General features: G+C 37.6%; 1 protein-coding gene across 1 annotated transcript; it reads left to right on the top strand.

Moving 5' to 3' along the window:
• The first annotated feature begins 4,927 nt into the window (after positions 1–4,927).
• On the top strand, positions 4,928–6,668 carry LOC120129447. Its single transcript, XM_039146942.1, has 3 exons — positions 4,928–5,815; positions 6,010–6,244; positions 6,412–6,668. The coding sequence occupies exons 1-3, from the start codon at positions 4,928–4,930 to the stop codon at positions 6,666–6,668; spliced, it is 1,380 nt and encodes a 459-aa protein (XP_039002873.1).
• Positions 6,669–15,998: the final 9,330 nt, after the last annotated feature.

Raw genomic sequence — 15,998 nt, forward strand, 5'->3', positions numbered from 1 at the left:
TCTTTTGAGGCCAAAGAGATAACCTTACAAAATCCCTCAAGAGTATACCCCAACTCTTGAGAACACTCTTTTTCCCAAAGAGAAGATTACAAATTTGCAAACTTACAAGAAAACCTCACAAGGTAAGATGTTTGCACAATTCTAGAACAAAGAAAAGAACACTCAGGATAAATACAATTGAGTACAAAAGTGTTCTTGAAAGCAAATGAATATTGGATGAAAAATAGGCTTGAAATACTCAAACTTGAGGTTTGATGCTTTCTCTTTGATTCTCTCTTGATTCTAGTTGATTGATGTTTCTTGTTCTTGATCAATGGCTCCAGAACTTGTTTAAATACCCCTTGAATCAATTCTGAACGTTGGTGATAATTAGTGGGGATAATAGAGCCGTTTAAGTGTGAAAACAATTAATTTTTCTAGGTGGAGCGTCTCATGCATCGATGCATGATCAAGTATGCATCGGTGCATACGTGTAAAATTCAAATATTTTGACCGTTGGAACACTTGATGCATCGGTGCACCAAGTGTGCAACGATGCATGAAATGCATTCGATGTTTGAAAATAGCCTGAGTGCATCGATGCATGGCTTGTGCATCGATGCATCAAATGCATTCGATGTTTTGAAAATATTCAGAGTGCATCGATGCATGGAGAATGCATCGGTGCATGGAATGCATTCGATGTTTCAATTAATTCACTAATGCATCGATGCATGGTTGATGCATCGGTGCATCACCTCAAATAATTGAATTTAGGCTTTGATTTTGGTTCAAAATACTTTGTGAAAATTGTTTTAAAAATAGTTTAAGTACAAATCACAATTTTACACATTTAGTAAGGTTTAAAATTGATCTTGAAAAACTTGGAGTAATAATTTGATATTCGGTTAATTGAATCGAATATAAAATTGTAAAATCATTTGTAAAATCTTAAAATTCATTTAACTTAATTTGTTATATCGAAATATCAAAAATGTTTTCAACAAGATATTATTTAAAATAATTGTAAATTGTTTTTTAATTAAAAAAATATTAAATTCTAAAATTCTAAAAAATTTCGGTTAATTCGAAAATTTACCGAATTAACCGAAATTTATTCGGTTCGGTTAATATTTTCGAAAAAAAGTTCAGTTCGGTTAACGGTTAAAGAAAAAAAAAGTTCGGTTAATTCGAAAATGGTAGTTGGGTCGGTTCAGCCACCGAATTAACCGAATGAACACCCTAGATAAGATTATGAAATATAACTTTTACACCACTTATATATAGTAATTTGAAAAAACCTATTGAAGGTTGAATTAGTTTTCAATAAAAACCAATAGCCAAAATAAAAAAATTTAAAGGTAAAACCTCCGAAGTTCTCGGAAGGTTTATGTTTGGCAAGGGTTTGGTTGAGTGTACGGCTGTTTCCACGTAACCGGTGGATGCTGCGGCCGCCGTTTCTGAGGCTATCTCCTTCGTCTCATTAGAAGGCCATGAGATGGATACGTCTACCCCGGTAGGCACGGAGGGTGGCCCTACCTCGATGTCGCTTCCGGTAGGGGTCACTGCTGATATGATTAAGGATTCTACCTTGCCATCATCTCCCCCTTTAGAAGGGGATGTTTCTGGCCGTGAGAGGAAATCTTATGCTGCAACTGTGCGGGGTTATCTGCAGATACGTGTATTGAGGCCACTGGTTTTAGGGTGGATGATGTGGAGATACTTGAGGGTGATGTTACGGTTGATTGGTCTGGTGATTACCCGAGAGTCCATTTCTCTAACGGGGTGCAACATGAGACAGTCGATATTTTAAGATTTGGTTCGTTTTGAGTGTGCATACTACTATTCTAAAATGTTAATGGAAGGCCGTGTAACCATGGATGATCTTTGGTAGCTATCTTACCGTGTAACCATGGATTGAGAATTTCCCCAAGTCTGAAAGCCATCATTCTAAGGTAATTGTTTGGGTCTGACTACCGGGGCTACCGTACCGGTACTAAACGAGATTCATATTTGGACGTATCGCTGTCGAACTTGGTGAAGTGATAAAAATAGACTACAATACGAATATGAGTGAACGTGGAAAGTTTGTGAGATTTGCGATAGCTATAGATTTGAGCAAACCCCTTCTTCCATGCATTGGCATCGATGATTTCATCCAACAAATTGAGTGCGAGGGGCTACAAAATATATGCTTCAAATGTGGGGTTTACGGCCACATGCATGATATTTGTGGGAAAACTAATGATAATGCAATGGAATTGGAGAGGCATGATGGTAGTTTTCATACTGGTGTTCTTCCGACAGAGTGGTCAGGTGATGAATTATAGGGGCCTTGGATGATCATATCCAATCGACTTCAGCGATCTCGAGAAAAGGACTCGAAAAATAAGGGAGATGGCAAGATAAAGAGGGTGGTGATTCGAGCATTGGTAACAATTCCCGGTTTGAGGTATTTGCATCCGAACACCAACTTGGTAATAATCAAGACAATGAATAAAATCCCATGCAGCTGAGGAAGATGGTGGATCGTCCTGTTCGAACTTTGGAAAAAGCTACTGGGAAACGGGTGATATCACAGTAAGTCGTTACTATTGGTAAAGGGTTCACGGGTTCTCCACGGTCTAGTCAGGACCCAAGTGGAAGTGCTGGTGGTGTTGTTATCAAAGGAAATTTGTCAGAGCAAGTGAAGGAATTAAATTTGGAGGTGGAAAGAGTTTGAGTTGATGGTCGGCATGTTGAATCTCTGGTTGTTAGTCAGGAACCACATGTATTGGTCAAGGAAGCAAGTGCAAGAAATGGGAAGCATATGGCAGTGACCATCCTAGAGCGTACCAAAGATAAACACAATCTGTCTAAAGGGGAATCTACTGGAAACAAAGGTTTGAAAGTAAGAAAGAAAAACATTCAGTATAAGCCGCCATCGCGCCCAGTTCTGTCTGATTAGGTTCAATCAGCGGCGGGTGGCCTTAATGCTGCGAATAGTAGTTCAAGTACGTTGTCTCATGATACGGTCATGTTTGGCAAAGAGAAAATGGAGTTGAATATCTTGGGGTATAGTTCGGGTACAAAGGGTGACGGAACACCAAATGAATCCCATAATCCATTATCATGTTAAACTGTTTACTTTGGAACTGTCAAGGGGCAGCTAACCCCACATATCAGTGTTATTTTAAGCAGACTGTTCAGGATCTCAAGCCATCCTTTGTAGCTTTGTTGGAGACTAGGGTGAGTGGTGCAAAAGCAGATTCGATTATAACGAAGCTCAGGTTCTGTAACTCCTTCCGTGTTGAAGCACAGGGTTTCAGATGTGGTATTTGGTTGCTCTGGCATGATCATTTGCATGTGGAAATTCATAAAATTGCTAATCAATTAATTCATTGTTAAATATGTGGTGCTGGTATAGGTGACGTTATTTATATTATTGTAGTCTATGCGAGTCTGAATATTCTTATCAGGAAACATTTTGAGCTCTTATTGAAAATCTCAATCCGGGGAATAACTGTCCTTGGCTTTTGGGTGGAGACTTTAACGCCATCTTAAGTCAAAACGAGCGGAGTGGAGGGGCTGTTGGTCGTGTGAGTACTAGTCGAAGTTTTGCTTCTTTCGTGAACAATTGTGCTCTTTTTGATCTTGGCTTCTAAAATCTTCCGTTTACTTGGTCCCGTGGCTCTCTTCATCAATGGTTAGACCGTTGTCTGCTGAATTCGTGTTGGCATGCTCGTTACCCGGATTTGGCAATCTTTCATTTGGACTGGTTGGGGTCGGATCATAGACCCCTCCTTTTGAAATTAGAGCTTGATCACTTAAATTGTGGAGCACTGCCTTTTTGGTTTGTTTTCGCTTGGCAACATCACCCGAATTTCAGGAATTTCCTCATGGTGAATTGGTCAAAAGATGGTGATATTGTTGCTAATCTTCATTCTCTACATTCTAAATTAGTGGAGTGGAATCAATCGACGTTTGGTTTGATTGGTGCTCGGAAAAAACGGTTATTGGCCCGTTTGCGAGGCATTGACCGTGCCTTACAACAAAAGCATTCGATGTTCCTGATTAATCTCGAGGATCAACTAAAGACGGATTTAGAACTCCTTCTCGAGCACGAAGAGACTTTATGGATGCAAAAGTTCCGATGCAATTGGATTATCCATGGAATCGATATACAAGATTTTTCCACGCATGTGCAAGGAGTCGTCGCCGCTAGAATACCATCTCTATGCTACGATGTGAAGACGGTTCTTGGTGCAATGACCAATCTACTCTTCATGGCATTACAGTTAGCTGCTTCATTAATCTGTTTACGAGCAATGGTAATCATGGGTATACTATCACATTCACGGTCGCTTTCTCTCTATTGATGATGCATCGTTTAGTGCTCTATCAGCTCCAGCTCCAGCTCAGATGGTGAAATTCGTCAGGTGGTGTTTAGTATGGACCCAGCTAAGGCCCCTGGTATTGACGGGTTTCATGTTTTTTTCTATCAACGCAATTGGGAGCTGGTCGATCCACAGGTTTATCACTTGATCTGGGATTATTTTATTCGGAAGACAGTCACCCCAGAGATGAATAAGACTCTTTTGGTACTTATTCCTAAAATTGTTGTGTCGGAATATATAACTCAGTTTTTCCCGATAAGTTTGTGTACAGTGGTGTTCAAAATTGTCACCAAAGTGGTAGTTAACATATTGAAACCTCTTCTTCCGAAGCTAATCTTCGAGACCCAAACAAGTTTTGTGTTGGACCAAAGCATAACTTATAATATTGTTATTGCTCAAGAAATCATTCACTCGATGAGAAAGAAGAATGGCCGCAATGGTTAGATGGCTATCAAACTTGATCTGGTAAAACCATACGATCGACTTTAGTGGTCGTTCATCGATGATACCTTGCATGATGTTGGGTTACCCCAAGAATTTCGCCAACTCATCATGAATTGTGCTTGTACAGTATGACAGTATCTACAAAGGTGTTATGGAATGGGGCCATCTCAGATTCTTTTATTCCATCCCGTGGCATCCGTCATGACGATCCTTTGTCACTGTATCTTTTCGTTCTTTCTATGGAATGGTTAGCACAAGCTATTCAGAAGGAAGTGGATGATGGAAATTGGAAGCCGATTAGATTGGTTCGTAACGGTCCATGTCTATCTCATCTGTTCTTCGCAGATGATTTAGTGTTATTCACTGAAGCGTCCTTGGACCAGTTAGATGTGATTCAACGGGTTCTGAAAAAGTTCTGCTATAGTTCAGGCCATAAGTTTAATCATGCAAAGACACATATCTTCTTCTCGCATAATGTGGATGACACTGTTTTCCAAGACATTAGCGAGGGATTCAATTATTCAAGAGTAGATGATCTCGGGCGTTACCTGGGAGTTCTCCTTCTGCACAAACGAGTAACTAAAAAGATTTATGATTATTTAATCCAGAAGGCCCGAGATAGACTTGCTGGATGGAAAGTGAAATCTCTCTCTTTTGCAGGCCGTATTATGTTGGCCAAATCGGTTTTAAACACGTTACCTACATATGCCATGCAAACAAGTTATTTACCAAAAGGTGTTTGTGAAGAAATAGAACGGTTGACGAGAAATTTCATTTGGGGCCATTCCGATGAGAAGAGAGGCATCAATCTCGTCTCTTGGGATCGAATTTGTATGCCGATCGAGCAAGGTGGACTTGGAGTTCAGAGAATAGTTACTCAAAACGAGGCTTTTCTGATGAGATTGGGTTACAAACTTTTGACGAACGAAAAACAACTATGGGCTAGAGTTCTCCGAACCAAGTATAAATGGGGTGGCGTCATTCCTGATCTCCTCGCTCGTCCTGGGTGCTCTCGTGTTTGGCGGGGCTTTTAATTTGGCCGGAGGTTCGTTTCGGGATTAGTTGGAGGCTCGGGAATAGAAACAACGTGGATTTCTAGAGAGAGGATTGGGTGTGCGATATTGGTCCCCTCATGAACCACTGTAAGATTCCACACTTTTCCTTTCATCCCTCTCCGGTTGCTCTTATGGTGGGTGTAAATGGTGATTAGAGGTGGGACATATTGCGAGCTTTGTTGCCGGATGAGATCTTGTTATCCCTTCCAGCTGTGATTCCACCTAGGCTAACCGGTGGAGATGATAGACCGAGATGGAAATTGGAAAAGAATCATCAATTCACCATAGCTAGTGCCTACAATCAGCATTTGGGGGTTTCTCTTGATGTGGATTCTGACCTGTGGAAAACCTTATCACGTTACAAGGGATTACCGAGAGTTAGTTATTCTGGTTGATTGGACATAATCGACTCTTGACTAAGAAGAAAAGACTCGGAGACACATTTCCGTAAGTTCGCTGTTGAATCCACCTCGCACATTCTCCGAAGATGCACTATTGCTATTGCGACTTGGACATGCCTGATCAAACCAAATCGGCTTCTTAATTTTTCACCATAGATGTGAAGCAATGGATTCTTACATATCTGAGTGACCCGGAATATTTCCCGATCAATGGCAAAGAGTGGGACCTGCTATTTGGTTTGATCCTTTGGTGCCTCTGGACACGGAGGAACAAAGTCATTTTTGATTCAGGATTCATTGAGACTGCAAGCATATTACAGCGTGGAAGACGTCTTTGTGAAGAAGCTTTTCGTGCTCATGTGGTCATGAATGGCTTTACAGGAAGTGATTCAAATGGTGTACTTCTCATTTGATCCCACACTTGATTGAGATAATCGACCGGCACTGGCGGCTGCAATTCTCTTATACGCTGCGAGACGCTAATCGAGCAGATGCAGTGGCGAAAGTGTGATGGACCATGGCTTTTGGTACCTACAGATTTTCAATTCCCCTGCATCAGTTTCTGGTTTGAACGATGACTTTATCAAAGCGGCGGTTCCAAGCAGCGAAGAGACCTGTATATATACCTCACAGCTCCACCTGAAGCGGGGAGCAGCAGCCCGTAGATTTGGTGTAGCCGAGAATCCACTCACCAGAACTATCTCGGATGATTCCTCCAGCGGTACTGTGTAGATTATCACTCGAGATGGCACCGTCAGTATTAACGGAGACCCAACCAAGGGGTGGTTTATCCCACTGAATGACTCGGGGGAGCTATGGGAAGAGCCAGACCTTCGGGTGAAGGAGGAACCAAAATACCTTGCCCAGGAAAGAGCAGCAATGAAATCAACCATTCCGGCGCTTCCACTAGAGCCAGACGAGAGCAACAAATAAAAAATTCCAAGGACATCTCTATAACTTATCAACTTTTTATAAAAATCAAAGTTGGATTGTCTCAGGAAATGCGGGTTAATATACGGCTAATATACGGCGTTACCGGATACATTAAAAGATATTTAACAAATTCGGTTTAGCGCTACCGGAAATGTTGACTAATAATAATGTAGTAGGTCTAAGTCATGAAGAAATATTAAAAAATTGTGCAATCGGCAAACTTAACTTGTCGGTTCGTGTCGATCCAAATTAAAAATGTGTCGATCCAAAACGATATAACATGTAAAACTATGACAAAACCTGTATTGAAATGATAAAACCGGTAAAGCGCTACCGGATACATTTAAAGTGTCGGTATTTTAATATAAGGATCGACACTTCGTGAATTTAAAAGAAAAACAGTTTTAAATCCTATAAAGTGTCGATACTTTTAAAAAATATATCGATCCAAAACGATATACCAGGTAAAAATATGATAAACCGGTATCAAAATGATAAAACTCGTAAAACGTTACCGGATATATTGAAAGTGTCGATACTTTATATAAGGATCGACACTTTGTGAATTTAAAAGAGAAGCAGTTTTAGCGCCTATAATGTGTCGATACTTTAAAAAATATATCGATCCACAACGATATAACAGGTAAAAATATGATAAAACCGGTATCAAAATGATAAAACCGGTAAAATGATACCAGATATATTGAAAGTGTCGATACTTTCGTAAGTACGTGTAATAAATTATCGACACTTTCAAAGAAATAGGTAATTATCCTTTCGAAAGTATCGACACCTGACATAAAAGTATCAACACTTTTGTATTTGTATCGATTAAATATAAATAACATATCCGATGAAAATATAAAGGTCATAGCTAAATATCCTCTGAAAATAGATAGAACGGACGAGTTTTTGAAATCGAAGCGTAATTGTTGCTGCATTTCAGAAGGCGTTTCTAAAGCGAAGTTTGTTTGTTTGTTGCTGCAGTCGAATCGAAAAGTATGTTGTCGAAACCCTAATTTTTTATTATTACAGTAATCGCGATAGGGTTTTTATGTGTTGTTTGGGGTTTTAGAGTAAAGATGCATTTGTGACTGATTGCAGGTAGAAAGTGATATTCAAGGAAAAATATAAATGTCGATACTTTTATTAAATATTATAGGTAGAAAATGATATTATAGGTTGTATAAATGTGCCGACACATTTTGGTGTGGCCATTCAAATTCTTTTGAAGAAAATCGTTTTACCACAAGAGTAGTTATCTATATTTGTATATTGAATAAAGTGTATGTAAAAAAATAATTTGATTTGCGTAAACTGATATATGAAGAAAAAATGGAGTCAATGGGTTGGAAAATTGTTGGTGGAGCAGATGACTTTGAAATTGAGGCCGAGACTCGAAAGCAACCAAAGGGTGGATATATGTACTTCTAGTAAGTATCAATGTCTTTTTGTTATTATTGTTGAAATGGTAATTGGATTAAAGTATCGATAAACTTTAAATTGATTACGAATTTTAAATGTTGACAGTATGGCCGAATGCAAAAGGATGAAGGAAGATGGCACACAGAGCGGTTCGGTATGTAAAATGAAATTGACATTGAGTAGTATTTAGTGTTAATGTATTGATTAAGAAACGTTTATGTTTAATATTAGGTGACAAAAGATGTGAGGTCCAAATGGAATTCAATGAGTGATGCTGAAAAGGAACCTTACATCACACAGTTAAGGAATGATAGTAAAGAATACAAAGAACGGAGGAAAGCACATGAAAATAAGGTATTCATTAAACTTGAAAATACGTTGATACAAAATATATAAGAACTATAACATTATATATTGTTAAAAAATGTAGGAAGTGTCGACAAGATGCATCATTAAAAGGGTGAATTCATTAATTAAACACCTTAAGGAGAAGGGTCAGTTGAATGTGCTGGGAGAAATAGGTTTTAGATCGTTGGTAGGAGTAAGGGATCGACCTATTCGGAGGGAATTGTGTCGATCATTGATGGTGCAATTTGATGTCAGACAATGTATTGCTAAGTATGGTGATTTTTCATTTCCTCTCGGGATCCCATGTGCTGTAGCCGTATTAGGGGTAGAAAATGAAGGCAAAAGTGTTGTAGAAGTCTGTAAGAGTAAGGACTGGAAAGCACTTGCCTCCAAATATGGTTTGAAGCAGAAGGTGACATATGCTGAAATTGAAGAGGAAATAAAAAGTGGATCTTACGTTGGGGATGAGCTGAAGGCCAGAGTTCTATTATACCTTATCGGTATCTTTCTTTGTCCAACGGGTAATACGTCAACGAACAATGAACATATGAAGCTCATTTGCGATGAAGGCTTGAAAGGTGAATTCAATTGGGCTGAATATATCCATTCGAGATTGATTGAATCAATAATCACCTTTAAAAAGGGCAGCCAGAGATACCTTAAAGGGTGCATAGCAATCTTAGAGGTAAATGAGTGAAGAACTTTTTGTGTTTTTATATAAAATATAAATTTTATTATAATGCAGGTTGCACTGTTCGATTTTTGGTCGGGCTGTGAGGCAGTGCCGACTTATGAAAGAACCGGAGTGGCACGCATCCGTGCATGGGGGAAGGAAGAGGTGGTTAGAGTGATGGTGAAGTTGAAGTTGGATAGAGCGAAGAAGCAAGAAAGGGTAATAAATGTAATTAAATAATATTAAGAATATAATCAATGTCTTAATATTGTAATTTAATTTTGAAGGTTATTGGCAAGGATGTAGAGGAGGCAGTGGAGGCAGAGGAGAAGAAATGAGCGATGGTTGTATTGGGGGATGACGGTGAGTGGGACGACAGTGAGGGAAAACATAGTAACTTCGACATTTTGATGTCTAAATTGGCTGATATAAAAAAATCCAATTTGATATCATGCAAAGACAATCAAGAGTTGAAGAGAAACTTGATAGAGTCGAAGAGAAACTTGAGAGAGTCGAAGATACACTTGAGAGGCATAAGGGGGTAGTGGAAGGAAAAATAGATGGAGTGGTGAAAGAAGTAGAGGTGTTGAGGGGTGAAGTGGTGAAAGAAGTTGGGGTGTTAAGGGGTGATATTAAGATGGTGACGGGTGAAAAATTTGAAGGAGTGGTGAAGGAGGTTGTGGAATTGAGGAGTGAACTTACGGGGGTGAAGGGGGTGGTTGATAAATACTTGGATGAAGGAGATCAATTGAAGGGTGAAATAAAAGAGATGAAGAGCTATGTAGAAAAAAAATACGATGAACTGAAAAAATATGAAGAAGAAAAGAGGGAGGAGGAAGAAGAAGAGATGGAAAAAATGAGGAGGAAGGAAGTCTATGTCATTTATACACCGGAGAGTGTTATAGCAGCAGATTTGGATTCGGAATGTCCTGCACCCCAGAAGAAGAAGCAGAAGGCAAGTTGAATAAAAGAAAACTTAATTTGATTTTTATTATGTTGTTGTGACAAAAATTTATATGCAAAATTGTAGGTTGAAAAAGCGGATATTCCAAGCGGAATTGATGACATCGAAGCTGCAATTTGTGATTATTTATGGAATAGTGAGTTAGAATCGGAGTAAGTGAAATATATTGCTTTGTGAGTTATATTTGAATATTTCATGACACCATATTAATCCTAATGATTCATACAGATATTCTGTAATCTCAATGGGAAATCAATTCGCTAGTGTATACGACGTTGCAACGTTGAAGCCTACGAAATGGGTTGGCGGTGTGGTAAGTAGAAAGTAGAAAATGTTAAAACTTATTGAATATGTTCTGATTGTGTAATTAATTTTGTTAGGTTATTGATTTGGTCGCCTGGACAGTATGCTACGATTCTCAGAAGTCACTCCGGAGGATTGGCTACCTTCCATACCACTTAGCGGTGAGTTAAATTAATAAATGGAGATAAGTAGTGTTATAGACGGTAAATTAATAATGTTTGTTGCGTAATTGCAGCAGCAGGCGTTGGATGCCAATAACAAAGAAAGTGTTGAGAGTATTGCTACCTTCTGGGGTCCCATACTGAATAACTATGTGAAATTCACCGACTGTGAGAAGGTAAGACACCATACCAATTGCAAATGATGTTTTCGGATATAGAATGTTGAATTTTGTCAAATTGGGTGTGAAATTTGTTGCAGATCATGATCACAATAAACTACCATAATTCACATTGGTATTTGTTGGTGTTGGATATGGTAGATCGTATTGCAACAATATATGATAGTATGTTTACAACTGAAGCAGCTAAACAGAGAGTGAAGGATGCTAAGAGATTGGTATGTATGTATGTATGAAAGGACATTATGTAAATTATTATGCATAATTTTTTGGGATCATAACTTCTTATATTTTAATGCAGATTAAAATATTAGATTCTTATAATAAGAAATGCATTTGGGTTGAATCCTGTGGATCTATAGGAAAGTATCCCTTGAAAAATTTCAAATTTGTGGAGCATAAGAAGAATAAACAATTGAATGGGTATGAGATGTTATCACAAATAGAAAGCTTAATTTATGCAGTATTCATCATAATTGACATGTGTGGTTTTCAAATTTTGTAACAGACATGATTGCGGTATGTATGTGATGATGGGATGGAATCGATCGGTTCTACAGGGGCAACTGGTGATTTTGTAAGTGGAAAGAAAAATTCGTTTGTGGTAAAATTGTTAAAAGTCGTAGATTGAATGCTGTAGTTTACAATACTTAACGTTCTGACAATTTGAATATAGGTTGTTGGAGAGTGGGATCGATCGCGAATATTAAACGATCTCGTAAGCCACAATAAAAATGAACGAAGACAGGAGATAACAAAAGCTGTCATGATACATAAGAATAACAAAAGGATGCAATGATGTAAATGTAGGGTTAATTTTGTATAAGATTTATAATTTTGTATACGATTTATAATTTTGTATGTGAATATAATTATGAATGAGATGAGAAAAGTTAGCAGTATGTTGTTGTACATGTTTCTTATACACATTAAGGGTCATGTTGATACTTTAAAGTAAAAGGCAAATTTACAATATGGCCAACAGGGTGCAACTATAAAGTGTCGATCCATATATAAAAAGTGTCGATCCCAAAAACATCGAAAACCAAAAGTATAATGTAATATGTAATTTTCAATCTAACCGGTACAAGTATACCGGTTTTATGAGAGAATATGTCTAAATAATGTGTCGACACTTTTTTAGTTTGTGTCGATATTTTTGGTCCAGAATGAATGGCCAACAGGGTGCAACCATAAAGTGTCGATCCATATATAAAACGTGTCGATCCCAAAAACATCGAAAACCAAAAGTATAATGTAATATGTAATTTTTCAATCTAACCGGTACAAGTATACCGGTTTTATGAGAGAATATGTCTAAATAATATGTCGACACTTTTTTAGTTTGTATCGATATTTTTGGTCCAGAATGAATGGCCAACAGGGTGCAACCATAAAGTGTCGATCCATATAAAAAAGTGTCGATCCCAAAAACATCGAAAACCAAAGTATAATGTAATATGTAATTTTTCAATCTAACCGGTACAAGTATATCGGTTTTATGAGAGAATATGTCTAAATAATGTGTCGACACTTTTTTAGTTTGTGTCGATATTTTTGGTCCAGAATGAATGGCCAACAGGGTGCAACCATATAGTGTCGATCCATATATAAAAAGTGTCGATCCCAAAAACATCGAAAACCAAAAGTATAATGTAATATGTAATTTTTCAATCTAACCGGTACAAGTATACCGGTTTTATGAGAGAATATGTCTAAATAATGTGTCGACACTTTTTTAGTTTGTGTCGATATTTTTGGTCCAGAATGAATGGCCAACAGGGTGCAACCATAAAGTGTCGATCCATATATAAAAAGTGTCGATCCCAAAAACATCGAAAACCAAAAGTATAATGTAATATATAATTTTTCAATCTAACCGGTACAAGTATACCGGTTTTATGAGAGAATATGTCTAAATAATGTGTCGATATTTTTTGTCCAGAATGAATGGCCAACAGGGTGCAACCATAAAGTGTCGATCCATATATAAAAAGCGTCGATCCCAAAAACATCGAAAACCAAAAGTATAATGTATTATGTAATTTTTCAATCTAACCGGTACAAGTATACCGGTTTTATGAGAGAATATGTCTAAATAATGTGTCGACACTTTTTTAGTTTGTGTCGATATTTTTGGTCCAGAATGAATGGCCAACAGGGTGCAACCATAAAATGTCGATCCATATATAAAAAGTGTCGATCCCAAAAACATCGAAAACCAAAAGTATAATGTAATATGTAATTTTTCAATCTAACCGGTACAAGTATACCGGTTTTATGAGAGAAAATGTCTAAATAATGTGTCGACACTTTTTTAGTTTGTGTTGATATTTTTGGTCCAGAATGAATGGCAAACAGGGTGCAACCATAAAGTGTCGATCCATATATAAAAAGTGTCGATCCCAAAAACATCGAAAACCAAAAGTATAATGTAATATGTAATTTTTCAATTTAACCGGTACAAGTATACCGGTTTTATGAGAGAATATATCTAAATAATGTGTCGACACTTTTTTAGTTTGTGTTGATATTTTTGGTCCAGAATTAATGGCAAACAGGGTGCAACCGTAAAGTGTCGATCCATATATAAAAAATGTCGATCCCAAAAACATCGAAAACCAAAAGTATAATGTAATATGTAATTTTTCAATCTAACCGGTACAATTATACTGGTTTTATGAGAGAATAGGTCTAAATAATGTGTCGACACTTTTTTAGTTTGTGTCGATACTAATTTAAATATCAAGTGTTTTTCCACCGTTCACTATATATAGTACTCTAAATCGAAAAACCCTAAACATAAAGGCAAGCAGGCAGAAGATAACTCTTCCTCTCCGAAGAATACTAGCGTTATCATAACAGCGACGATCAGATATTCAGGTAAATTTATCGATATTTTATGGGTTTGATTGATTTCTATATTGGAGTTTTTTTCCTGAATGTGTTTGTGTTCCATTGTAATAGCATCCAACCAAAATGGCTCCAAAACGTCAGCGTCAGAAGAGCGGTCTTTCTCAAAGCTCTTCTCAACCCAGTTCTTCTCAACCACAACCTCATTCTGTAACAAACGATTCTTCTGAGGAAATCAGGTCCTTCGAAACTCTGAACTTTAGATCTGATATGGAGAAACAAAGATGGCAGACGAGTTTTAAAGTAAGGAAGATTCGTCCCGAACGTGTCATTGACCTGGGTTTCTTGTTTGATGATAAATATGCATTTAGTTTTAAATCCATATTTACATCTTGGGGTTGACTTGAATTCCTTGGTGTAGAACCAAGATATTATCCCAACCTAGTTAGAGTCTTCTACAACAATGCTTCCTTACAGCACGAGCCTAATAAGACTAATATAATAGGAATTAATACATATGTCATGGGGAAGGATATATATATATCTCCGGAAACTATTGCGGAGGGTTTAGGTGTAGCGAATAAAGGGGATTCAGATGAAAATGGTGTAGATTGGTCTACAATTAAACGGGTTGCTAGAAATATCCCAATTCACCTCGATGTAGAGTCGAGAGTGTTTCACAAAATGCTCACATGGTATATCCGGCCTAGTGGGGGAAAACATTCAACGCTTCGAGACAGCGATTATTGGTGGATAGCAAAGTATAAATCCAAATCCAAAACGGCTCCAAACATTGCAAAACTCATATTTAATACAATTGTATATATGGTCACAAAGGGAGCAACAATTTCAACTACACTACCATATGGATGTGTCATCACCCATCTGTTGAAGAAGAAGGAAGTTGATTTTTCGCATGACGCCCCTGTTCGATTAACCTGCAAGATTGACATGGTATTTATTAAAAAAGCGGGATATGATTTTGTTGAAAAACTCGGTTGGAAGCGTGTCAAGGAGGTCGGATTAGATCAAGAGAGGGAGGAAATGGACCCCGTTGGCCATGAAGAAGAGCAACCAAGTGGAGACGCAATGATGGAAGAAGCTCCAGTTGCAGAGGATGTCACAATTAAGACCGTGATGGAATACATGGTCAATTTTCGGGAGCATATTGATTCTCTTGTGAGTGGAATGTGATCCGATATTTCATCATTGCAACATGAAGTCTCCATGTTGCGTGACGAATTACGTCAACGACATCAAACGAGTTAGGTAATTCATTATTTATGTTTCTAAACATTTACACATTCTGAACTGTATTTTATTTTCTTTTAACAGATGTGGACAACCAAGCGGTCAATAAAGATGAGGTTAGAACATGTTTGGAGCAATTGAATTACTGTAGTCAAAATCGTTAATATACATTTGAATGTTAACATTCAAACTTGATTACAATCTCAGGCATAACGTCGACCGTGTACTTGAGAAACTACCTTTATTTTCTGAGCATTTTCTATTCGTGTGGGTAAGATGAATGTCATTACAGTTTGCTGACTTTTCGTTGTCTATGATTCCTACATATTTATGTTCGACTGTTTGTGAACAGGATCAAGAAAAATGCAAAACATACGATTATGTTACCTACTGTAAAGATCTCAATGATGTTTGGAACGCGTGTCCAGATTTTAACGAGCTAAATACACTTTTGGTCGATGATTCAGCGGAAAAAATGATTTATAATCCGGTAAGTTGCATTTATGAAATATGTTTTTTCAGTTGAACAGGTGTTCAGACATATATTATTTTAACAACTTATGTGTTTATATAGAAATACAATTACATATGTCCACATACCTTTGACGCTGCTTCCTATTCGAACGACAATGCTCTAGGTATGACACAAATTT

The sequence above is a fragment of the Hibiscus syriacus genome, unplaced genomic scaffold (assembly GCF_006381635.1).
Source record: "Hibiscus syriacus cultivar Baekdansim isolate YM2019G1 unplaced genomic scaffold, ASM638163v2 tig00110500_pilon, whole genome shotgun sequence".
In the NCBI taxonomy this organism is placed as follows: Eukaryota; Viridiplantae; Streptophyta; class Magnoliopsida; order Malvales; family Malvaceae; genus Hibiscus; species Hibiscus syriacus.

Excerpts from the sequence above, each read along its gene's own strand:
- LOC120129447 (XM_039146942.1), top strand. The coding sequence starts at position 4,928 with ATGACAGTATCTACAAAGGTGTTATGGAATGGGGCCATCTCAGATTCT. Across the intron at positions 5,816-6,009 it reads CTCGTCCTGGGTGCTCTCGT|AGGTGGGACATATTGCGAGC; the intron begins GTTTGGCGGGGC and ends AATGGTGATTAG. Across the intron at positions 6,245-6,411 it reads ACCGAGAGTTAGTTATTCTG|ATGTGAAGCAATGGATTCTT; the intron begins GTTGATTGGACA and ends TTTTCACCATAG.